The sequence below is a fragment of the Wyeomyia smithii genome, chromosome 3 (assembly GCF_029784165.1).
Source record: "Wyeomyia smithii strain HCP4-BCI-WySm-NY-G18 chromosome 3, ASM2978416v1, whole genome shotgun sequence".
Taxonomy (NCBI): domain Eukaryota; kingdom Metazoa; phylum Arthropoda; class Insecta; order Diptera; family Culicidae; genus Wyeomyia; species Wyeomyia smithii.
The window spans coordinates 9,059,085-9,085,469 of NC_073696.1; the positions used below are offsets into that span (position 1 = coordinate 9,059,085).

The 26,385-nt window shown below is 39.0% G+C and overlaps 1 protein-coding gene across 5 annotated transcripts in view; it reads right to left on the reverse strand.

Moving 5' to 3' along the window:
- Positions 1 to 26,385, reverse strand: part of LOC129733027 (protein Shroom) — a 498,971-nt gene that overhangs the window by 450,600 nt on the left and 21,986 nt on the right. For all 5 annotated transcript variants that reach the window (XM_055694568.1, XM_055694569.1, XM_055694572.1 and 2 more), the window contains one exon: positions 15,352 to 17,409. In XM_055694568.1, coding sequence (XP_055550543.1) covers positions 15,352 to 15,672 — 321 coding nt within the window. In that variant the 5' untranslated portion in view covers positions 15,673 to 17,409. The remainder of the gene's footprint in view (positions 1 to 15,351; positions 17,410 to 26,385) is intronic.

Sequence of the window (26,385 nt, forward strand, 5' to 3'; positions counted from 1 at the left end):
CGGAAGCGCTAGCCGAGGCCGGGGGTAAAATATGATTTATTTTAGTTGCGAATTTGATTTATTCCCGATCGTGCTTCTTCCCTTGGCGGTGTTGTCGCGATGACCGTGAAGCTAGCTGACTGGCACCACGAAGAAACTGTTCGGGAATAAAGCTGTTGCTTCATTTGCTCATTTCCATCCGATCCGAGCGGGACAGCACGAGCTGGCAGAAATAGATTAGATTGTTAATATTTTTCACATACACAGATTTATTTTATTTTCCTCTCTACGCCACATTCGGAGCCGAGCTCCAGCACTCTTGAAGTGGGCTGTGCCTGAGCACCGCCACGCCAAACGGAATGTTCCGGCCCGATGTCAATACTCTTTTAAGAGAATTAAAATCATCAATACATCAAACCGAAGGGGAACGAGATTCGGATTCTGCGTACCGGAACGAAGCTCAGAAGAGCTAGCGTCTTCTCCGTTTTGTTGTTCCTTCTGTGGGTTCAAGCTAATCAATCGTCATTCTGGAATGCAGAAGTTTTTCTGGTGGTAAGTCGAAGAAAGAAAAAAATAGCAACTGTAACAGCATTCAGTATGCCAAATCATCCTGATAATCCTGATCTGTAGTGGATGGTGAACGCATATTGAGGCCGCTCCCAAACCCTGTGATCATATTTTGATCACTTTTTTCGTCTTAGAGAAGGGTTTCAGTTGATAGATTTCGCACAACCTTTGCTTTGACGTCGAGTTGTAAAACACAATCACGTAAACAAAACTACGACCAAAATTAGCACCAGGAGTTTGATATGGTACGTACCAAACTCGATTCATCTAATCAAGTAATAGGTAGGGCAGTCAAAAAGCTAATCAAGCCTTCGCAAACATCGAGCCAACAAACCGCTGATTAACTTTCCCACTACATCCGGTAGCTTATTTTGCGAAGCTGCAAATCGGAGCCCTTCGAAGGTGCAGACACCCTGACCTTCCCGCCAGCGCGCGGTTGAGCGAACCAGTGATCAATGCCTCATTCTTGCACACGCCACACACAAACTTATGACCCCAGCGGATCTGTCAGCTTGGCATCATACTCTCTAACGGCGGTTAACCACCGCATTAGTTACCGGAGCAAGTAGGACCCCTACTTAGCCACAGCTAAAGTGTAGACACCGAACAATACTAAACGCCAAGCCGTGAACGAGCGCGACCTCTTCATTCGCCACCCACCCAAGATCTGACGAATGGGGGGTTGTTTGAAGCTTTCAAATGATACGTTCAACATATTGCAGGTACCGAACGAAACGGAAGTGACTGCAAATAGCAAATACATACGCTAAGCCGCACTTGTTGGCGCCTGCATAGTGTCTGCAATAATCCGTCGCGCGTCTTTTTTTCGCGTCTCGCACATCTGGCGACGCTAATTTATTTTTGTTTATCCGTCTCTTGCGGTGTTCTCGGTCTTTTTTTCACACCGAGGATTAGTGATCACGCAAGATGCACATAAATCTCGTCATAGGTCATGTGAGAAGTGAACCCAGCATTTAGCGCGTGAAACATGCAAACTCGTCGTTGTTTCGATTGACCTAAATTTCTCAAAACGGCGCTGAGTTCATTAGAGGCGGGCTTTTTACCTCAATTTTGACTGATTATGTTTTACAAAAACTGACAAAAAATAGTTTCAATCAACAAACACCGGTCCAAAGTCACCGGCTGGCAAGCGGCGGCATCCCAGTCCCAGACAGGGAGCTCCCGGAGATCTTCAAGGCTGGTGCCGCTGCTGCTCGATTACTACTGTTACCACTCATCAATTATGGATGCGAACATTGTTTACAGTTATGTTTTTACCTTGCTCTGCGCCGAAGTCGCACACAACGTGATCGAAGAAGATATAAGGTGCCGATAGGTGTATTTATGCAGTTTTGTGCTGCAATACTGCAGGCAATCTATACTCGTGTACCTTCGGGGGGATCTCTTGTTTTGAAACGTAAAACAAACCCAATTGCGTAGGAGTTGTTCGAGCGGGTCCGGAATGGATGTAGAACAAAAAATGGAATTAAAAGTGCAATGTATTGAACAGTGAAAGAAGGCGACCTAACATATCTGGATACTAGGTAGTTGTTGAGTAGGTAAATATCGCTTGTAAAACAGTGTGACGTCAAGACACAAACCACAAATGTCATATGAAATGGAGGCCGAATCTCTATCTGAAATTAAGTTATCTGATGGCGGTGATACTCAAAATTAAAAGGGGGGTAAGAATTTCAAAATGTTTTAGCGCAAATGGTTGTGAATGTTCCAACTGACATTGAAATTCAACATATTATAAAATGGTTACAAAACCGATAGAATGCACATTTGAAAAATGCTTCGGAAAGAGTAATAAAGTTAATTCTAATTTTTTTAACCAAATTCTTCTACAGCGTTACGTAATTTTTATGGGGGAGGAGGGTTGGTGTTGGTGTTATGTTTCGTTACATATGGGAGGATGGGAGTCCAAAAAATGGGCTTTTTGCGTTAAGACCATTTCAAAACTTCAGATAGCGGCCACTGGTTTCTGTAAATATACGAAAATTGATCATATACCCTGAAATATTGGTATTTTTTAAATCGACATGACGTTCAGAGACCAAATATCGATATCAGATGCCATGTTTTAATCCCAGAGGTGACTTCCATTTACTGGAAATCTAGAAAACAATGAGGAAAATATTTGGAATGCGCAATAAATGAAAAAATGTTAGGCTGCTATCTAATAACGATACCTCTAGATTTCTGGATCGGTGTCTGATACCATTTTGTTGTTTCAATAGCTACTTTTCATTTCTGGGTAGCTGTAAAAAGCGGAATATTACAATACTCCCCAATATATTTCTTTTGAGAACCGGCATAACGCAATGAAACCAAAAACTGGCATCCGATGCCATTTTGTACTATAAAGGGTGGAACGACCAGAAAGTGCTTAACTTCAACATAGCATTAATCCCATAATCGATTATTTGGGAAATTTTTTTTTTTTTTTGGCACAGGGGTGTAGAATGATGTGTCTGCTTTGTTTTACGGCACACGCTCTTGAGTTGTAAAAATGGCTTCAACGCAAGAGAAACGGCGTTTAAAAACTCTGCACGCGCACCAAGAATTCAAAGTTTTCCACATAATCATTCAGCGAAAAAGCCCAATTTGCCTCAAACGTCGGTGTCTAAAGTGATTAGACGGGAAGAAGCAAGGTGTTAGGGATATTTAAAACCATTAAATTGTCGAAATTCGCAAAAAAATATCTGGTTAGGCAAACGATATGCTCGTGCCTCCAAAAACGACTCCAGCCGTTCCTGCAGCAGCGCACGGGCTCCGTGCTATTTTGGCCGAATTAGACCTCATGCCACAACGGAAAAAAGGTCCTGGATTGGTATGAGGCCAACAATGTCCAATTCATGCCTAAGGATAAGAACCCGTTCAGCACCCCAGAGCTTCGCCCGATCGAACAACACTGGGCAATAATAAAGCGGAACTTACGGAACACCGAAGAAAGTCGTCGGGAGCGATCAGCAATTGAAGGTGAACTGGCATGTAGCAGCAGAGAAGGTTAAGGACAAATCGACTGTACAAAATCTGATGCAGCATACAAGAAGGAAGGCCCGAGCTTTCGCTTTTTTTTCGCGGCAGAAGAACTAACCTTTTTTTTTAATAATGTAATGTACATATGAACTTTAAAAATGAAATAAAACCTAAATTAATCCACCTAGCGGTCAGACTCAACCATTCTCATTCAAACTTATTATTTGTAAAAATGCTTAAATCCAATAAAGGTATATTCACTCTTTGGGTTCTACAATATTGATGTTGTAATTGAAGTATAAAATATGAAATTTGACGTAATGTTAGTGCCTAAGAAATAGCGAAATAAAAGAAATGACTCTTAATTTTGAACAATTTAATCAAGAGCGATACCGGGAACGTTCAAATAGTACGATATCACATCTAAATCATGTTGAGGCCATATATATTGATCAAAGCAGGTATAGTGTTGAATAGAATTTCTTTTTTTTCCAAAACTTTTGAACAGCTAATCAAATTGTTATGAAGTTTGTTATTTGTAAGTTTGTTAGATGACTCGTTTGTATAACACTAGTAATGTTCAAATAAGTAGTGTAATACTTGAGATAATAGACTTTCGTTGTTTTAACAATTTAATACATAACGGTTGCTTGAGTTTGAGCACTTTTATACCTTTAGTTTTTGCAGTGATTGCTATACCTTTCTAGGAGAAAGGCAAAAAGTAAAATGATGGAAATGACTTTTAATTTCAACTTCAATCCCGAGCAAGGCCGCAAACATTGAAATAGTACAATATCAAATTTAAATGATGTTGGAGCCACATATTATGATCGTAGCTATAGTTTTAAACAGTCTGCGGGTTACGTTTCTTTCTATAACTTTCAAACCACATGTTTAAACGTTATGAAATTCATTGTCTAAGGGTGGTCCCCGTGGCTCTGTGGTTAGCGATGTCGGTGGGCTAGCTCTCCCACACGGTTGTGATATCGGGTTCGATTCCCTATCGAGTCGAGGATCTTTTCGTGCTGGAAATTTGCTCGACTCAGCACTGGGGCACGGTGTATCGTTGTACTTATCCTACACATGCAAAATGTGCCAAAAACAATATCGATAACGAATTCTCTCAACTATTCTAGTTGATCGAGACCGCTATTAGCTTCTGCGATATAAGAGCAATTTTCACATTCTGACACAGCACCGAAACTAAAAGTTTGATTACAATGAAATTCAACAGCAACCTAAGCGGCAAATAGCCCTTCAGTTGACACCAAGATAGAAAGAATCGATAAGACCATCTCTGAGAAAAGTGAGTGCGAAAAAAAAGGTGAACATACACACGTACACACGCACACACAAACATATACACCTATACATGCATACATGCAGAAAATGCTCGACTCGTCGAATTGAGTCGAGTAGTATATGAAATTCGGCCATTTGGATCCCTTTCTACCTTTTAATTAGTCAGTGATCGTTACGAGAAAGTCAATATGTTTACTTTCATTATGTGATTTCACATTTTTATGAACAACGGACAAAGTTACAATCCGATTACAATAAAATTCAATACCAACCTATGAGGCTAGTGGACCTTTCATTTGACACTAATTTTGTGAAAATCGGTTCAGCCATCTCTGAGAAAAATGAGTCCGATTGCAATGAAATTTAATAGCAACCTATGGCGCAACACGCACACACACACACACACACACACACACACACACACACACACACACACACATACATACATACATACAGTAAATGCTCAGTTCGTCGAAAGGGGTCGAGTGGTATATGACATTCGGCCATTGGGACCACTTTTATAGCTTTGGTTTTTCCAGTGATTGCTATACCTTTCTAGGAGAAAGGCAAAACATGTATTTTTGAATTAAGAATAAGCATGCTCAAAACGTCATTTTGTCTATACACTTTTTGGCTTATTTCACCCTTAATTATGATGATCAAGATGTGAAATGTAAAGTTATATATGTAAGCAGCTGTGCTAAAAAGACATTTTTGAACCCTCCAATCTGGAGCAACACCGAAAACTTTCAACTCGTTTTAAATAACGACAAATGTTGTTCTGAAAACTATGGGAAAACTGTTTGCCAGCAATTTGCGAACGTAGTGTTTTATCTTCATTGTTTTGAAATTTTCATGAAGGAAAACTATAACCTCTAGGGAATAGACTCCGGTTTGACAAGCATATAGCCATGAGTTCGGATCTCAGTAGAATCAGACTGTTCAGTATCGTGGAACTTCAATGCATTGGTACTTCCATTCCCCCACTTAGACTCTTCTACCACGTTAAATTAAAAAACAAAGACTAGAAAAAGAGAAGGCAGACTCGACACACGGTTGAAGGAACACACCTCTCTAGGTAATTTTAGTTGCTGATACTTGGCAGAAGCAGACGCTAGAGATGCAGAAATAAACTCGGTCTCTGGCAACAACGATTGTCACATTTTTTTCCTTCCTTTCCTAACCAACAGTGAGCACATAGCTGGTACCGTTATCAATCTCTACAAAAAGCAGGAGCTACTGAATTATTTCTACTGACCACAGTAAATTAATCCCAAATAGCGCTTCTATATGTGGTTTTTTGTGCACCTTCACTAGCTCTGATCCATCACGGAGAAGTAACTACGAAATCTGCGGTCGTTTACAGGGTGCGTCATAATTATTGCAACAAGAAACGGAGAACCGTTAACCATGTTTTTGGCAAGAGAAAACTTTTGAAATAAAATAATTCATTGAGTCCTTTATCCTTTAGCTCTGATGACAGCTCGGAGACGCTCAAGATAAGATTCGACGGCGGACCGAATGTCATTTTGAGGAATTTTCTTCCAGTAAATTGAGCAACTTGTGTGTTTTCGTGAGCAGACCTTAGCTTCTAACATCCCCTGCTAGATCTGCCTAGTTTGGAGGCCACTCATCCTTGGTGATTATAGAGGAAACGTTGGACTTGTACCAGTCTTCTTTATGTGAACCGAGATACCGTCAGTTTTTTTATTCTTTCTAGGGCCCAACAAATATCGACCCGCAAACCAACTTTGCATTTTTGTTGCAATAATTATGGTGCACCCTGTAGCTCTTATTTTCTTTCGAAATGACCGCCATTTTGGCATTTTTTTGAATTTTAAAAAATGGCTGACAATTGACAATGACAATTCAGATAATATATTCCTGTATACTTAACAAAATACAGCACTATTGGTCAACTAGAAGCTGAGAAAAACATGCCACCAGTTGAGCACTGATTTAGAGAGCGCATCCACGTTCTCAGCTGCCAACAGCGTAATACTCACTATCAATATAGTACCCGAATGATTCACTTTACTCGAAACACACAAAAAAATCACAAAAGTTCATTATTTTTCGACTTTCCAGAGTAGGGTCCTCCCTTAACCCTCTAGTGCCCAGTGCCGCCTTTAGACAGTCTTCAGTTTAAACTCTTAAAATCAATCAATACACAAAAAATGATTATAAAGTTTCATAGTGATTTTTTCGAAGTTCGTCTGAAAATTAACGAGGGCATTAGAGTATTAAGCTTTTATATTTCACTAGATACGAGGAATTCGCAACTATTTGCATTATACAAATAATTCTCGACTGTGACAATCTATAGGTCTTTAAGTCCAAGTAATCTACGTTATTCAAAAAAAGTTCTGGTTGAGTTTTTTACCCTTTTGGGCAAAAAATCGTGGCATATCGGTTTGGAAAAAGATTACTACAAACCTTACCAATAGATTTACCAAATAGATTTCCAAAGAGCGAGTGGTTTTCGTTTTTTTTCTGAGTTATATTTCATCATTGCCTTTAAATTATTTTTATTGTCTCCGGCAAACAATGCATTCATGCTCGATTAGAGAGGTGTTTTTAGTGAAGCATTTTAAGGTTGTGCGAAGCTAATCTAACGTAAACAAATCTTAGATATAATGAAGTATGGAAACTCGATTGAATTTATTTTTATTAAGCTTTTCATCGCTAAGAAAACCTACACTATAATTATTGGAAACATTTACGAGCATTCTCGGTTCAGAACGTAGAAAAAAACTGTTTTCGACTCGACTTTTAAAGAGGTAATAAATTATTATTGAAAAAAAAAATGGCTTTCAATTACAATTCCGTTCAAAACGATGACAAAAAAAAACATTTGAGGGAAATATGATTTGCTAGATTTGCTTATGTTTTTAAGGATTGGTCCTTTCAACATTCAACATTGCTTATGTTTTATGTACACTATTGCTATTGGTTTGTTGATTATTAACTCTCATTGAGGTTCACATATAGGGGTAAACAAAGAAAGGTTTAATGCGGGGTGTAATTATTGTGGCTATTTTATTATGATACGGTGAACCGGCCTATCTTTGTTAGTGAGTCTTAATTCCAGCCTTGCATTCTGATCAAAGTATCACGAAACATTATCTAGCAGTTGAATTATTCTTACAAACACAATTTTTGCCAGGTAATTTAAGACGTTAACTATACAAAATAAATAGGGGCACATCCATTTTTAGGCGAAAATATATTATAATTCCTCAGCTCACCGAAAAGTGGATCGGGGCACTAGTAAGTATATAAAATCCTTATGGCTGGTGAATTAGGTATAAATGACTATGAGCTGCTGTAATACTACAGCATTTACCACAATTACAAGCCATTAAAGTTCATAATAACTTAGGGGCCGTTGTTTCGATCCCGAACGACCAATCTACTCGGAAGCAGAACTTACGACTTAGAATAATTAGGTAAAGGGCAGAATAATTAACTACTCCTTGCATACTACTTATCAAATCTAGTCTTAAATGTTCAATTTATTTTAAATTTTCGAAGATATACAAAAATCAATTATTTTTTTAATGAGAGTATCAACTAAGAGCAATAAATATACGTTTATTTATTTATGTATATAAACGTTTCTAGGTTGGAAACGCAGTTTTTGAATTATGCTCCGCTTATCTTTTCCTTTCAACAAATCGCTTACCCTCGGGCGTGTTGCGCAAAATCAAAGACACCCCGATGTCGGCGGATGTGACCGATGCGCGCCTCACAGCGCGATCACTGCAAACTAACGGCGACAGTACAGGATAGGAAGTACAAATTCCAATTGATTACGGTCATCTGTTGAGTCTCTGGGTGAGCGTGTCATATTGGGTAACGAAAGAAAAACATAAATAAATAAAATAACCAACTAATGGTGCTGGTCCACTTCACTACTCTCTTAGAGGAATTTCGTTTTGTTATCAATTCAGCTAAACTTCAAAGCATGGGATTGGGAGAAAAAATCGAACAATAGAGCAGCTCGCAATGTTTGTCCATTCTCTAGAACTCACTTGAAATGTTTCTAAAATGTTCCGATTTTTTTCTCACAGTTCTGACTCAGCATCCAGCATAAGGGAGTCCTTTATGCTGGTAACCGTCTCAAAAAGAGATCTCACAAAGGAAAGAAGGAATACAGGAAAGAGTTATTTCCCGGCCGCATTCAAATTCCAGCGCATGACTTGCGGAAAGCTTTCCGGTTCTGAAAACCAAAACAGACTCACTCGAAAACTTCAGCCCTGCGTCCCTGAATAGAACTCGTTGTATTTCCAGCCCAGCGCATGGGAGCGTAGTATCTGGTGGGATGTGTTTATTAGAGATGTTTAGCGGCAATTTAAGGCCCCCTTCCGAAACATATGCGTCGTATATCATGCCAGTGCGGCTGGGAGTGGTACCGAGGAACGTAGAAAATTCTCATTCCTTCTAATCCAGACCTCAGAACACAATTTTCGGTGCGAACCGGCAGAAGTCGAAACACAAATGAAATTAAGTGATTAGATGCTGCTTCGCTTTCGGATCAACCTCTCAACGTCAGCTCGAAACTACACGCATTTTAATCTCTCTACTATTCGAAGCCGAAGATCAGCAGAGCGAGGGCTGCACCTGTGCAGCTAAGATCGGTGTGCCTTAGAGCAAAGTCTGAGATTGCAAGAAAACTAGCCCAGAACAACTCCTTTCAGTTTTTTTTTCGCTTGGAAGGAGTCGGCTGGAAAGATCTGAATAATGTATTTCTCTGTTGTGACCTTTATCTCGATCTCATTTACATATCACATGGATTTCATCTCTTCCTCTCTCACTCATACTGCTAGCTATTCCCTTAGACCTCTTCCAGAGGCAGGTGAGATCAACGCTTACACGCACGCGCTCAGTGGTGGGAAGTCGACGGTTTTACCTGGGAGAGATTGATTGTGATCTGAAATGGCTCAGAGGAAGGGGAAAGGTAGAGTAAAATACATTCTTTAGACTGCCTAATGTCTGTTTATGGCCTGGAGCGATTCGTTTTATCAGATTAACTGACATCGACTTCAATTCATTCGCATCTTACCGAAGAAATCTGCAATCCCAGCGGATCGCACAGTCCGGCAAAGTTTATATCCTTTGAATGCTGGTTGTGGTGCGGTCAGAACAACGAACCCGTGCACAGGCGTGACTCCACCCTATGTGTGTACACACTTTTGAAATGATTCTAGTTCGAACGGCAGAACCACAGTTATATTCCGGCTAAAGCAGTACACTGCGATAATTCCAAAACATACGCCGACATTCTTCAGTCCAATTTCGAATAAAAGCACTCTGGCAAACGGCGGTCTGGAATCTATCGGACCGCCAAAAACAACAGCACTCAGCCGCTGCACAAGAAGAAAATGGCTAATGATATGCATACAGAGCAGCACCCATTAACACGCTTTACTTCTTCCGCTGGTTGGCAGCCTTCATCTCTTGCCTCTCAACTCAGTGCGGATTACGACACTGGTCTCCAACCCCGTGAAGGATGGAGGTCATGGCAGAAAACCCTAATCAGACCACACCGGACGAATCGCAGATATTGCCGATGTGGGCTAGTGTTGCCAGTTCGATGATTTATAGCGACGGTTATGGTGAGAGACGACGATACATCGAATAATTAATGATATCCACGTTCTTAGCCAAGCTTCTCGGAGTTTAAAATTTTATGGAAAACTTTGACGCATACACATAAGATCAAATTAGAATTTATAATCAGATAATTTCGCTGGGAAAATGCAATTCAGCCATAAACGAAACGAGAGACAATCATCTTCAATAAGGATGACGACTGAAGCCTTCAGCAACTCTCCAAACGGTCTCCACGTCTTGCATTCCTGCAGGCAAACCATCGCGCCTGTATAATAGATTAACCCCTCGAATATTAGCGACATCTTATGCGAATGACGGAATGGTTCCGCTGGAGATGCTGGTACTCAGCTAATTAGAAACTCGTTCTCTGCGAGGTAAGAAGAACAAGAAGGAAAAAAACACATTTGAAGGCCTCGCTTCCTTCCTCTAGCGTCTTGGGTTGAAAATTATGAACGAAAAAAAATAGTTTGGACGTTTCCCCATAAAAATAATACTCAACCATCCATCAGATTGGATCTGACGATTTTACAACTGTGCGAACACTTTTATTGCTCGGCTCCAGCGTCGTTCCAGCGAATCAATCAGTCTCACCGCTGCTAGCTGGCAGTATTTTTTTCGTTTTGATAACCAAAACCCCACGTTTTCAAAGCCCCGCACCTACCCCGAAGCGGATAAAAAGGGGGCGGGGGAGAAACTGCTTCCGGTCCCAGTCCCAATCGCACCTTTACCTTCGCCAACGCTGATCTTTATCAGCGACGGATGGTGCGTGGATGGATGGGAAGCGCAATTTACCTCTCAAAAAAAAGGGAAAAATAATTTAATTAACCTTACATCGAGTACCACCGCAGTAGAAGCAGGTCGGAAGCTGCGCGGAAACGTTCTGGAGATTAAATCAACTATATTGGGCTGGATCGTAAATTAGTGAGCACCCCTACTACACAAAGAATTTTTTGTGGGAAATCGAGGTGCAATTCATGGATAGTAAATGTTGTTGTAGTTAGGAAATTCGGATGTTTAAACCGCGGAAGGGCATTCGAGTTTGTTTCCTGAATAACATACCTACCATTCGACATTTGGAACTGCTTTTGGATAATTTGAAGAGCAAAATAAACGGATGTGATTATTTGTTGCAATCTGAGTACAGGAAGTATTTACAATGTCATGCTGACGTAACTTTAGATTGCTCAGAAATATACCTCAAAGGCATTTTTCTAAGTCAAGTCTATTCAACCAATGAACCGGCTTAGTTGACATAATTTAACTTATCAGTCCTCGGTTTTTGTGTTAACAAATCAATGATTTAGTGCAATAAGCATTTAACCAACGAATCTTAATCATAACGAAACTTATTCAACAAGGAAGTTTTCATCACAATGGACCATAAGCTGATAAAAAGTAATTAAACATTCTCTCAGCTCAGCTCAGACGATAAGTTATTGCAGTTGTTCATTATTTCGCTTGAGAAAGTTACACCGTGTAAATAAACATTCTTTGAGGCTGTTTTGTTTGTCAATGAAGTACATCTAAGTGATGAAATCGATTTGCAACGAGGATTCTCCCCTCCTGAGCTGAGATAATGGAGTAAGGTAAAACTGTTTTTTTAATCTAACACGTTTTGAAACATTCAAAATCAAAAAAAGGTAAAGTTCTCACGTTGAACTCAGAATCGTGAAAAAAACGCTTTGAAGGCTAGAAACCCAATCTACAATGAACGGTCCAGAAACCAAAAGTAGGGGGAAAATTGGATTTAGAGCTCGATAGCAATATTAATGTACCAATATTTTATTTAACTTTGAAAAAAAAAAATGATTTCGATTGACCATTTCTGCTCTAACATTTTTATTTCATTTTTCACATCAATTCGGGGTTTTAGTAGGTTTTAGTAGCTTTTTAAGGCAAACATTTTGCAGTGCCGATACTATATATTAGAGATGGTCGGGTTTCGGGTTTTCAAACCCGAAACCCGAACCCAACCCGTACCCGACGGGTTCGGGTCGGGTTCGGCTTTGAAAATTTTTGAAAGTGTCGGGTACGGGTCGGGTTCGGGTTTGAAAATTTCGGGTTCAGGTCGGGTTTGGGTATGAAAACCCGAACCCGACTGTAAAATCTATGAAATCTCGGGTTCGAGTTCGGGTTCCATAATTTCGGGTTCGGGTCGGGTTCGGGTTTCATAGAAATAAAATTTTCGGGTTCGGGTCGGGTTCGGGTTTGAACGAATAAAAAAAGTTCGGGTTCGGGTCGGGTTCGGGCTTCGACAGAAGAAAAAATTCGGGTTCGGGTCGGGTACGGGTTTGAAAAACATCAAACCCGACCATCTCTACTTTATATCTATTCACTTGTGTGTCCTTCTTTTTAGGCAAACGTTAAAAAAAAATTCTTGTTCTTATTTTGATGAGCACATTTTAAATTTCAAAAATATTTATTTATTATATTTTACATGAAAGTACATTCAAATTAAAAATACAGTGAAAAATTTGATAATTTTATAATTTTTGCATTCAAAGGTACACAAATTTAATTTCTCGGTTTCTTTTCGTAAAACAAAAAAAAACTACTTTTAATTTGATTCAAGCACATCGAAAATCGATCAACTGATTCAAAAGTTATGAATTTTCGAAAATAAAATACATCAAATAAATCCGTTTTCAATGGTCACCCTATTTTAGAACCGATTGCCCAAAGTGCTTCAATTATACTCTAAATTGCAGGGAAGTATCTTCGTCGAAAATAATAAAACGCATATTTTTTGTTGGGTCGTCCAACTACGAAATAGAGTGACCATAAAAAAGACTAAATCCGATGTATTTCATCCTCAAAAACTCATAACTCTCGAACCAGTTAATTGATTACTGATATTTTTGGATCGAATCAAATGTAATTTTTTTTAGTTTTAAGAAAAAAATACTAAAAAAATGTACTAAAAAAAAGCTATTACATACAAAAAATATGAATTATTATAACTTTTGTCATGCTTTTAAATAAAATTTACTCGAATATAAAAAATAACATATTTTTACATTTTTTTCATACATAGAGTCAAATGTGCCCTTTAAATAGAGACCAAGGGATATATTTTATGTTGGCCCAAAATAAAACAAATGGAAAAGGCATATTTTTTATGAAAAACATTGATAACTTGGAGTAGAATTGCGATATTCACGATGTCATGCAAAATATTTCTCTCAAAAAATCTCAAAAAGGCTTTCAAAGACAGTTTCAATCTAAAAATTGAAATAAAAAAAATACAGCAAAAAATGTGGTTTTACAATCTAAATCGGTTGTTTTCATAGATAAAGGAAAAAATTTTCTCTACAAAGTTACTTTTTGGAGAGTCTCTACAGAGTTTTTGTATTATGTAACAAATCGTAAAGCTCAGGGATACCCCCCTCCCCCCTTAAGCGTTACCCAATTTAATTAGAGAATTTATCGATCCAAACTTACCCGATAATTCAGTTTATGGACCATTATGGAATGAACGAAACAACGTGCTACAAAGTTGTCCTGTATTTTATCTATCCAACAATATAGTAACTATTATATATCATCACGTAGTTATACAGTAATTGCTGTTTTAAATGTTACCAGCATTTGGCCGGTTTTATTTCAATTTTCACAGAATGTACCCCAAAATACAAAACAAGTACGTAGCTCTACGTCAAAAATCATCATGAATGAAGCTGAGAACCGCCAAACAAGAAATTGATCTAAATTTGAACTGAAAATTGCAAAAAAAAGACCAGAAAGGAAATGATTGCGAAAAAATGATTCTTAAGGCAAAGAAATGAGCAATCCCACAAAAAAAAACGAGGGGCATTTTTACAGACGGTTTGTTTGATTGACATAGTGTCTTCGGCAAAGTTGTAGATAATAATTTTGTCCTTCCAGAAAAAAAGGTAGCCTGTAAAAAATTTTTTTTTCAAAATATCAAAAATATTATAAAATTCTTTTTTAAATATTGTTTAGTTTTGGGAGGCTTGCTTTCATGAAAAAAATCAAGTATTGCAGAAGGTTTTATTTTTATTAAAGCCATTTTTTTCAATAATTTAAAACACTTTGGCGACATCAATGAAGCACGTCATGTGAATTTTGATCAAAAATAACCTCCTACTAGGAAAAAATACATCACTTCCAGGCAATACATCCCCCCCTTTCATTAGAATGAAAAACATTAGTCAAAAATTGAAATTCAATTCCTTCAATCTATAAAACAATCGATTGAAAAATTATCTACACATCCGCCCAAAAGAGCAGAAAACTGTAGTATGTTAACACGAGCTATTGTATCATCGAAAATTGATAAAACGCAGTTTTCGACCACACCCAAGAAGAAGAACCTGCTTCGACTCCAACAAAATATTTTACTACCGGATGGTGCGACGGACGGTCACATTTAAGCAGTAGCAGCAGATTCCCCGTTCCTGTCAGTATCGACAAGCACTTGGGTTCCCATATAAGAGTCTGCTTCCAGTTCAAACAAAACAGTTTACGGTCACATCTTACTTGCGCTCATATGCTTTAAATGTACTGATAGCAACAATCAAGTGAAGAAAGGCTTAGAGTTACTTTAATATTAAGTGTTTTCGACTGCACTAAAGGGTGTCCCACATCAAATTGCATCACATCACAACGGTGTATAAAACTATCAGTTGGGTGTTTTTTTTTTTGAGAGTTTGGGTAGAAGAAGTTTAGAGTTTTATCGCTGTATCATATATCTGTTTACCCTAGTTCTATGTCAACCTTGCAGTCGGGAATTTCCCATTTTTAAACATGATAAGACCTTAATATTGGAATACAAAGTAGCTTATAAAATTTCAGGCAGGAGGAAAACTCGACACATTCCATTTAAATTCAAAGTTACACCGGAAACAACAATAAGCTAATAACTGTATACGAACAACTCACCTGAACCGACTCCGCCACAGTAGACATACTATAATCCGAAGTAGCGCTGGCACTTCCCGGCCCGGATCGGTGAAACGATTTCCGATAGCCGGGTGCCGGTCCGGAAATGGTTGGTGTGATGCTGGAGCGAATCTTTCCTCCACCGGTGCTGCCGGTGGGAGCGCTAGGATTACCACCGTTGACGTTTCCACCAGCGCCGTTGTCGTTGCTGTTGTGACTCACCGCGTTGGGGGCACCGTTGCCAGCCGAAGCTCGTTCGGAGGTCGTTCCGCCGCCGCCGACGTTGCTGGCCGGTCCTTTGTTCACAGTAAACCGATCCATTGTTAGGAGGATATCTTCACGTACGCAAAACTACACACTGAACACTTCTTCTCCTCGAGCACTGTACACATTCGCAAACTTTTTCTTCTGATTCAAGTGAAGATCGACAAAGAGAGCTCTTCTCAACTTCCGACCGATAACTTGAACAAGATCACGCTATTCAGCGGGCAAACTCTCGACTTGATTGCACAAAGGGGAGCATTTTTACATCCACATTCGGGCGCGCGGCGCGCCTCTAACTCTGTGGGGTTGACCTTTTTTCCCTCACTTGACGTTGTACGCTGAAGAACCCTCCCAAGCAACAACGTTACGGAGAGAAAGAGCGATTACAACCAGATCACCACGGTGAGAGTTGCCTTCAATGAAAACTTCGACAAGACACGCGACACGGTTCCGTGCGGCGGTGATAATTGTTCCTCCCACACCTAGTTGTCGTGGGACTAAAAAGATCAGCTACTAGCAGCACCTGCTGCTACCACCGAGGGAGTAAACGCTATTGTTTTAAAAAACTTCGTTCGGGAGGGAGCGAGGATGGATAATTAAATCAAATCTTGCCGCCGAAGCAGCCACGGTTATGATTATGCATAAGGGTGAAAGACTGATCTGGTTTGCCCCTTCGGTCGGCGGAGCGAAGGTTATTGTCGGATCCGAAAGACTTGTGTAAGTTTTACAGACTCTAGGTGTCGACGCCTTCGCTTGGAATGTTGCTGTAACTATTGTTGTTTCTGCTGATGAAGATGCTTTTAGCGCATTTGCACGCATGGACATTAGTTAACAATAACAGATCAATTTCCATGTTATTGTCTGAGAGGGGTCTCTTGTTACGTTACGGCCACTTCGCAGGGGCTAGCGTGGGCAGGAATCAAGGGTAACACTTTTCCTGAATTAGTTACTTTTTCTTCTTCATTCGTGCGCTCTCGGTAAACACGGACACAATTGTTTTGCACTCTCTTGTTTGATGATAATAATTTGATTCACTTTATAAGTTAATAATGTTTAATTACCGCGGTGCGCCACTTTTCCAGCTGGTACTGCCGGACGAATTTTCACTTTCTCCGAACTAACGCTTTTTGTTATCTCTCTCTCCCTCTCTCACTCACTACATCTTTCTGTGAATTTATTTCCCGACACCAGCAGAGCAGCAGCGGCAGTATCAGCTGGTCTCGTCTGCTTTATTCGCCGAACCGATTTATGGGGCCACTCGGGAGAAAATTACCCCCGATAAGCACTTTGACGTCCGGAATGCTTTTAAGCGTGTGTTCCCAAAAAAGCTGATTGATTCGGGCCGCAATTATTCCGATATGTACATACCCAGGCACACACACACGCACAATACTTTTGCATTAATTGGTATCCGCTAGTAAACCAAACCAAACTGGCTGCCGCTAATGGAAAACAGCAGCTGAAAAGCCGGAAATTGTACGAATGCACTTATTGCGATTATTCGCTACTGTTGTTGCGGCGGCTCCAGCTCTGGGTTCCACTTTGCATATGACTGACAACAAACTGCTCGATTCATTATGCATAAAGATCATAATCGAATACTCGTACTGGCACCGCTGTTCGCTACTTGCTTGATTAATACGATACGAAGCAGATTGCAGACGATAAAAACCCATCCACGTTATCACACGCGTCGTACATGCTGCTGCTGCTGCTGTTGCAAGGTCTACGTAATCGGACTCACTCGCGGAAAGCTTGTTATCACCTCCTCCAGTCGATTATTCAACAGTTGCTCTGGAAACAAATGAAAAAACAAAAGGAGAAAAACAAACATGTAGTACGGTATCAAAACGAATATGCTGGTATCGATCAGTTTGTGGTATCTGGTATCTGGTATCGTGTGTATGATATATATAACAGGCGTCTTTGCTTCGAAGCGCGGTTCGAATGATATAAACATAAAACCAACTTAATTGATAAAGTAGAGCACAACGAATCGAATGAGAAACGAACGGATACTTTTTTTCCAAAACACCAGACTATGAAAGGCGGTATAATATTTTGGCCCAACAACGCATTTGTCAAAACAAGTTTTCTTTTACTATAATGCGAACAGAAGCAAAACAAAGCTTTAAGAAGTTTAGAAAAGTTACAATCGAAAATAAGTAGCATTACAGAACGAGCTATAGAGCGGTTTAAAACGTTTAATTTAAGCTAAAAAATAATGTAAACCACGTTTTTTTGCGTATAAACATCAAAATACGTTAGGGGCCATCCACATACCACGTGAACAGCTTGGAGGGGGGGTTGTGGAATGTCCACGGTCCTTACAAAAAAAATTATATGGGCATTTGTCCACGGGGGGGGGGGGGGTATGTGGATGGCCCCTTATAACTAGTATTACTTTTTAACATTTCAGTTTTCAGAATGTTATCTCTTACATTCATTCAGACATGTAAAGACAGTTTCTAAAATAAATCTAAGCTATCAAACAAAACTAATAGAATTCCTCTAAGTGGTATACATTTTTAGTGTTAGCGCCGCTTTATAGAAGAATATCCATGAAATTCAAAAGTTGAATAACTCCGAGTAGATGAGGGCATATGCATGCGTCGGAGAGCTTTTTCATCAAATGTGGCCCTCAACCAGCCCCCGACAAGGAACCAATCACCCTGTATTTCTCATATTCTTTTAACGTTGGATTAAGTCTTACTTCAATAGCCACCCTAGCCAGCCCCCATGCAATTGAAAGTTAACCAAAATGTTCCCTGTTCAAATGCATATTTTGTTACTGCCACTGCACTTTGGGCCAGGAATAAAATCTAGCAGAATGAAATTATTACCGCTCTCATAATTTGACCAATCGGTTTCCAGTCTTCTACAAAGATTTTTGGTACAGTCAGGACTTCAATTCTGATGCATGAATAAGTTCAGATTTAGCCGAACTAATACCCCTACACCCTAGAGTTTTGCGGTCTTCGATTAAAACTGTGGATCTAAAAATTTTGTTAAGCTTTGCAGAATATACGAAATTTCTAGCACTTCAAGTTTCAGAGGTAGACAAGTTTTTATAAAATTTGTCTGAATTTCACGTGTTCTGGTGATAAGATTATAATTTCACACATACCTTCCTGCGTTTTGAAAAAATGTTCAGCTGTTTTTTTTCGTCCGCTTAATCTACTATTCAACTTGTCGCTTCGGCGATGTGCTTTTCCTACCAGTTGGAAATTGTCGGTTATGTTCCCTATTCACAAAAAAGGTGACAAACGCGATATACAGAATTACGGAGGCATTACTTCTCTTTGCGCTTGTTCAAAAGTAATCGAAATAATAATTTACAACGCACTCTTTGCTAGTTGCAAGCATTACATCTCGATGAACCAACACGGCTTCTATCTAAATCGTTCTACCACTACCAATCTCGTACAATTTACTACATACAGAACATGACTGAAGGTGCCCAAACCGACGTAGTTAATACTGATTTAAAAGCTGCGTTTGATCGCGTTGACCATGGTATCCTGCTCGCCAAGTTGGAGAAATTGCTTCTGCTCTCGTGCAATGGCTGAGGTCATACTTGCTAAATCGAACGTTGTACGTGAAAATTGGATCAGAACATTCTACACACTTTTCGAATCTATCGGGCGTTCCGCAGGGCAGTAACTTAGGACCACTGCTCTTTGCACTGCTTATAATTGACGCATCCTTATTACTGCCAGAACCAAGCCGTATGTTTTTTGCGGACGATGTAAAGTTAATGCGGATTATACGACTGTCACGAACTCCAGCGGCTCATCGACACTTTTTATAAGTGGTGTACCAACAACCTGCTAACCATTAGTATCCAATTAGTAATGTTGCGTAATCTCTTTCCATAGAAAAAATGATCCTATAACGTTCAGCTACACCATGTTTGACCAAACATTAACGAAAGTTAACCAGGTTAGAGACTTGGGTGTTACTTTAGACGCATCGCTATCATTCAAGGCGCACTACAACAAGATTATTGCAAAGGCGAATCGAGAACTTGGATTTATTTTTAAGATAGCATCGGAATTCCGCGATCCACTGTGCCTTCGTTCACTGTTCATCTCCTTGGTCCGTTCTGTTCTTGAAACGAATTCCGTAGTGTGGTGTCCATTCAACGCAAATTGGATAACAAAAATTGAAGCAGTGCAACGGAAGTTCGTACGTTACGCCCTACGTTTTCTGCCATGGCAAAACCCGCAGCAGTTACCTCTTCGACGGTCATTCCGGATCTTTCGGTGGCCGGAGAGTATTTTTTGGACTAAGTCTTTTACTAGATAAACACTTAAACGTTTCTGGTTCCAAACCCACGTTAATTCGGAAATTCGCGAAAAAAAAATTTTTAATTAGCGCGGTATCGCGTAAAAAAACCGCGTTAATTCAAAAAACCGCGTTAATTCAAAAAGCCGCGTAAAAAACCGCGTTAATTCAAAAATCCGCGTATAAAAAACCGCGTAAAAAAACCTGACTGTACTCAACTACCGTGAGATGAAAAAGTGACGTAAAGGCCATTTTATAGAATATGAGTTTTTCATGCCAAGTTGTTCATTATACGGAGACCTATCTTTTGGTACCTTCCATTTGTTTGTTACTTATTCGTACGTTGTATAAAATCAAAAAAACAAAGTGACGTAGGCACCCATTTCAATATAAAAGTGGCGAGAAATTCATTTCTTTTTTGGCCGTACTGAAAAACTGATCACTTGGATCTACGTCACAATGTCATATCCGACAGTCAAGTGCAAATATGAAACAAAATTTGAAAAAAAAAACACACTTTTGTGAATCGGTTATCTCATTGGTTAGCAAGTATTAGCAAACCATGATCTTTTCTGAAAATTGTCCATTAAAAAAACTAAAATTTTGAATGATATGTTTTTTGTGTGTTTTTGTGACATTTCAATAGGTAGGTTTTAGGTAAAAAACATTTTCTATGTATTTATTGCATGTAATACACTATCCAGTGCTTTGATACTCTATCATCCAATCGATTTGCATTTTTCAGCAAAGTTTCTCGGTGTAATAAGAACTTCAATCTGACGTTCGGTATAGTTCGCGCGAAAAATCATTCTATCATTTTGTGTTGGTAGCTAGAAGAAGCAGACGGCAAGAGCGTAACTTTGTAAGAGAAAGAAGTAAGTAACGCAACGCCACTTTCGTAGCTAAATACCGAAAAAATTCATACATCCAAATTGAAGCACCAACAATACCAAGAAACCCTGAGAGCGCTAATAATTTCGTTCTGTTAGTTTCTATTCCTGGCCCAGTGTGCACCGAAGGGATTTTAAACGCCGATGTCTTGATCAAAAGGTCAATGTTTTTCCAAACTTGTTTATAATTGGTTCAAATTTTCGAAAGATTTTTCATTAAATCTTTGAAATTGTAAATTAATGCCAAGCAAAGTTGAAAATCAATAAGTTTAGTTTGGTAGCATTGAATCAATCATGAACTCACTTCTACAGCTGCGAACAGGATAGTACAGTGTTAAATCGTGTTACTATTATTCCAATTTGATAAAAATATTATCATCGCACTTCGCGGTGTTTATTCCACACCCATATTGTAAGTAACCCCGCCTTTTTTCAAGTTTCATCATTCTCGCAGTTTAGCAAAAAGTAAAGATATTTCGCTTCACGATTTTTATTTTATATCCATGCTCCCGCCTTTTTTCAAGGTGTATTATTTTCTCAATTTCGCAATGCACAAAGACATTTTTTGCTTATCAGGAATGTACGAAAAAATGAATATCTCATTTTATGTTGGCATCCAGCGGGGCCGGACCGAAGGAACACTCTCAGCCACCTGCTGTATCGAGCTGCACTGCGCTCGAAAAATACTCTTAAACTAAGTTTTTCCGTTATAGTATCGTCGACATTGTCGCAGATAACAATTTTGATCTTCCAAGAAATATACACTGTAAAAAACCTTTTTTTGAAAAATTTCAACTTTTTCATTTCTTATGTTATAACATATAACAAAAACCAATGTTTACCTTATGTTAAAAAAACAAAATTTTTAAAAGTAGGTTTTTTGACCATAATGATGTTTGATTTACCATAATATGTTTTTTTTTTAACTTTTTTCCTTATTTTTTCTATACATGAAAATAAATTTTAGAATATTTGGAGATATCAGTGTGTCAAATGCCAAATATTTCCCAAACATTCCATTAGCATTTTAAGGAGCATATCCATAGACAAAGAGTTAGAAAAAAATTTTAATTTGATTTATCAATAATTTTCATTGAAGGAAATATTTTCTGGGATCTCGGAAAAAAATCCCCGGTAGGACGCTCTTACCGAGAATAAATACCTTCCAGAAATGATGAACATTCTACAACACAACGACTGATTCTAGGACTAATGTAAGCTTTAGGATGCCTCGGTGAAGTTTGATCCGAGCTTGTGATTTAATACTTGCTATGTTGAAACTCGGCAAACTGTTTGTTCACTATGTAATGATACTGTGCGAAAAAATAATCTCTCATTTTGTGTTGACAGCTAGAGACTAGCAATAACAGCCATGCAACGCAAGAACTCTGAGATTGCATAATTCGTTCAAGAAAAAAACAATGAACTTCATGCAGTATTTATTCATCTTGATAAAGACAGTTTTTATGTCGACTCGCTGTTTTGTGTTGCATCCTGCGTTTGCAGCTTGATGGACACCCAAGATCTTTCCGTGTTTCCACCCTTGAGAATGCAGACAATCGAAATACAGAGATCGGAAGGATCCGGCTGTGAAGTCGACATATAAACCGTCTTTATTAGGAAAAATAAATATTGAATCAGTTTATACATGTTTCTTGAACGTAGCTTGCATTCTCAGCATTCCGAATATAATAACACTGTTTGAATGTATAGTATCGACTGTAAACATCATCACTACGCGGGTGTAGAGGGTTCAACTCTGAGTTTCAATTCAAAAACAATCATATTGATATTCATATAACGCAAGCAGTATTAATTTAATATTGCCATTTAAATGCATAATCGTCAGACTGCGTCCGGTATTCGAACTGAAACAACATTATTCACCGTGCTCATTTCAAATTATATCATGCCCTTTTTTGAAATTAAATTATTCTCTCAGTTTCGTGGTGTGACATAATGACATTTTATACCGTGTATAATCAGACAGTGCGATGTTTTATGTACATTATTGGTATTGGAATTCGGGTTTGCAAATCCCGATCCTAAGTCTTAAAAACACAAAACCTTTAAACTTAAAACTTGAATATTTAAAAAATTCATATTTATAGTATACTAGCTGACCCGACAATTTTCGTCTTGCCAATTTGTTTTTATTGGAATATTTTTGAGCATTCTTAATTGATTCCACATACAAATAATGATTGACCATGCGATTTGTTCATAGTCTGCAAATGCATATCAAATCGGATATTGGGTACGTTCAAACGCAAAAGAAAAGTCTTTGGTATGGTTGGTTCAATCGGCATGAGAACATCCTCGCCTTTTGGTTACTAATATTAAGTGGAATTCAGTTATTTTTAACTGTTTCCCGATTCTTGGCTTTATGCATCATCGATTCCAGAAATACCCATGTTGGGTGATATTTGGTCCTTATTGGCTGTTTTTAAGAATCCGGAGGTCGCTATCTTAGAATACAAAATAGCGTCTTAGGTCTACTTTTGGCTTCTGTGAATCATTAGGGGAATATCTATATTGGGTGGTATTTGGTCACTTTCGGCAGTTTTCCAGCAACTAGAAATCGTCATCTTGGATAAAAATGCCATATGGAGTCAATTTATGGCCTCTGGGCTTTATTCTGCTTCCAAAAATACCGGCCGATATTAGGTGGTATTCGGCCATTTTTAGCTGTTTTCCAGAAACCTGAAATTTTCATCTTGAATTTAAAAATAGCGTCTGGAGTCTAGTGCTGTGCATCATTCCGATCATTTTAGGCTGTTTTACGGAAAAACTGGTTGAAACATCTGAGCCTCCCTCCCCCCTCTTTTTCGAGAGTATGGTGGGATGTCAAAAAATTATAGAAACATTTCTTGCTCTCGAAAACCTCCACATGTCAAATTTGATTCCATTTGTTTGATTAGTTCTTTAGTTCTGCAGAAAATGTGTGTTTCATTTGTATGGTATCCCGCTTTACTAGAAAAGAAAGGGGGTATCGAGTCATCATGGAAGTATTTCAAGCTCTCAAAAACCTTCACATGCCAAATTTGGTTCCATTTACTTGATTAGTTCTCGAGTTGTGCAGAAATTTGTGTTTCATTTGTATGGGACCCCTTCTCGAACTATCCCAGTCACCTTTCCCGGCCCGAAAATTCCTTACATACAAATTCTCACGCCGAACGGTTCAGTAGTTTTTAAGTCTATATGGATCAGACAGATCTGCTTGTGTTTATATTTTGAGTTCTAAGATTCAAGTCCTGAGTCCAAAGCTCAAACCACAACTGAACGATGCTTCAACTATCGACTCCTTTCGTTCCGATTCAAGAAATCGAATGTCGCAAATCGCAAAACTCAAGATCCAACTGGCAAATATTATGTGCCTACCATAAAGTCACAAGTCCTGAAACTATCAAGTCTCAATTATGGAACTGAATTCTAAAGTTTCGAATTTTAAACGCAGAAGTGCCAAATAAATATATTTTGATTCTCATGCTTCAAAACTCCCCCACCTCATCACTAATTTAAAATCCAATGCGTAGGTTTCACGAAGGATTGAAAATTCTCTACTTTATCTTGAAAATCATGTTCTAAATCATAGTGTATAGTTCCAAGCCAGTGAATAAAAATTGTTTATATCTAGTCCTAGCGACGTTTTTAATAAAAGTCTCCCTAGTCTATCTGCAAAGGATGAAGGCTATGCAAATTAGATAAAAGCAGGTAAAATGTGCCTCTTGCCTTTTTTTTGTCCATTTGCTGAAGTAAAAATCATATTTGTGCGCTAGATGCGCAGAAATATGATTTTTACTTCAGCGAGTAGACAAAATAGACAGGAGGAAATATGAAAGCTTGCAGAAATAATTCTATGATTCTCAAATCGAATTTCTTATAAACAAAACATCACTTTCGCCTGTGAAATTTTAAAAAGGAATCGTTCAATTTAAAAAGTTTGCAATAAACGCATCGCATTATTCCGGAAATTCCCTAGCAAACATTAACCTGGCGCCAGCAAACCCGTCTGCAACTCTGGTTCAGGACCACACTGCACAGAGACACATTGTACAGAGATAGAAAAACACACGGAACTGATTGTCGTAAATCAATTCTACCATCAGGGGCATGCAATAAACAATAAGGAACCTTTGAACCAATTGCCAAAAACTGACAAATTTTACGCATCTAAATTATGCCACTATTCTTCCCATGAAAGCAACACGTATCCTTTTGGAAACCCCGCAAGGATTGTGCCCGATCCGAACACCACTAAATCCAGGTATAATCCATTCCAACCAAAAAGGGCCGCCGAGTGCACCATTGTAGCGACATAGAGAATTACGAGACCTCTTATCACCTTTCCCAAGTCCAGGATTTCGAAGCAGAAAAAAGAAGAGATAAAAAACAGGTACTGACCTTTTGTCTCATGAATAATTTGATTGAAATTCCAATGTCAACATCGGTAAGTGAAATGCACAGGTAGAAAGGACGACGAGGACAAGCCTCGAAAGAAAACGAAAGGAATCCTATCCAATAGGAACCTGCCGCAGCAAACAAAAACCCTGGCCCCGAACGCGACCTTAACACAATCGTAAACTAATGATATAGTAGAGAAGGAGAGCTGGCGAAGAATCAATATTTTGTTGGGAATTCATTTGTCAATAAAATTTTATATTTTGACAGCTTTGAAGGAATTCAAACAATGAAACCAATCGTTCGAGTGGTTGTTGAATGTTGAGGCGTGCTTTTCCTCTCAAAATAAAAGCTGAGCGTGGTTCGAAATTACTACGAAGAAGTAAAAAAGAAGTCCCTATGGCTTATATAATTAAACGTGAATCGACGCGAGGAAAACTGTAAAGAACTCCCGACTCCACCGCCAAGAACCGACCGACCGACCGACCGACCTTCGAGACCAATAAAGTTCGTATCTTGCTTTTATTTTAACCTCCCGTGAAACGGTGCTACTGCTGGTGCGCTTAATGTTAAGCGCTCACGAGATGGGAGAGTTCAAGGACCGCTAAGAAATCTTTCGGAATAAACACGTACAATTCCTGCACCCGCACCGCCCTCAACCAGCCAGCCAACGGCCAGCGGTTTGACTGCTGCTGCTGTTTGTTTTAACCGATTAAAACATTGCTCACGCGCTCTCTTTTTCTTTTCCTCTCCCCGTAGATCCGCCCTGACGACTGCGGATCGGAGTTCTTGGGTGCCTGCTAAACTACCTGCGGCTATGATTGTCTGCCAAAGCTTGTTAGTTCTGATGTTGTTGATGATGATGATGATGATACACTCGATCTGCACAGCCAGCACACCGGTTCCGAATTAATTGATTTGACTTTCAACGGCCGCCAGCAGTTATCCAAACGTGCAGAACTTCGTTTACTTCTTCCTACACTTGCTGAAAAAGTTAAGCCATATGCGTTCCGATCATCATCATCTTTATTCCGCCCCGGAGTGGGTGTTTTGGGTTCGAGACATCGACATCGTTACCGATTCGATTCAGTAAATCGCACGAGGTCATGTCTGCACTCATCATTTTAACTTAATGGAGGTTCTTCCGCGAGTCACTTTCTCACACAGTCCGGTGTAAAGTTTCACACGTCAC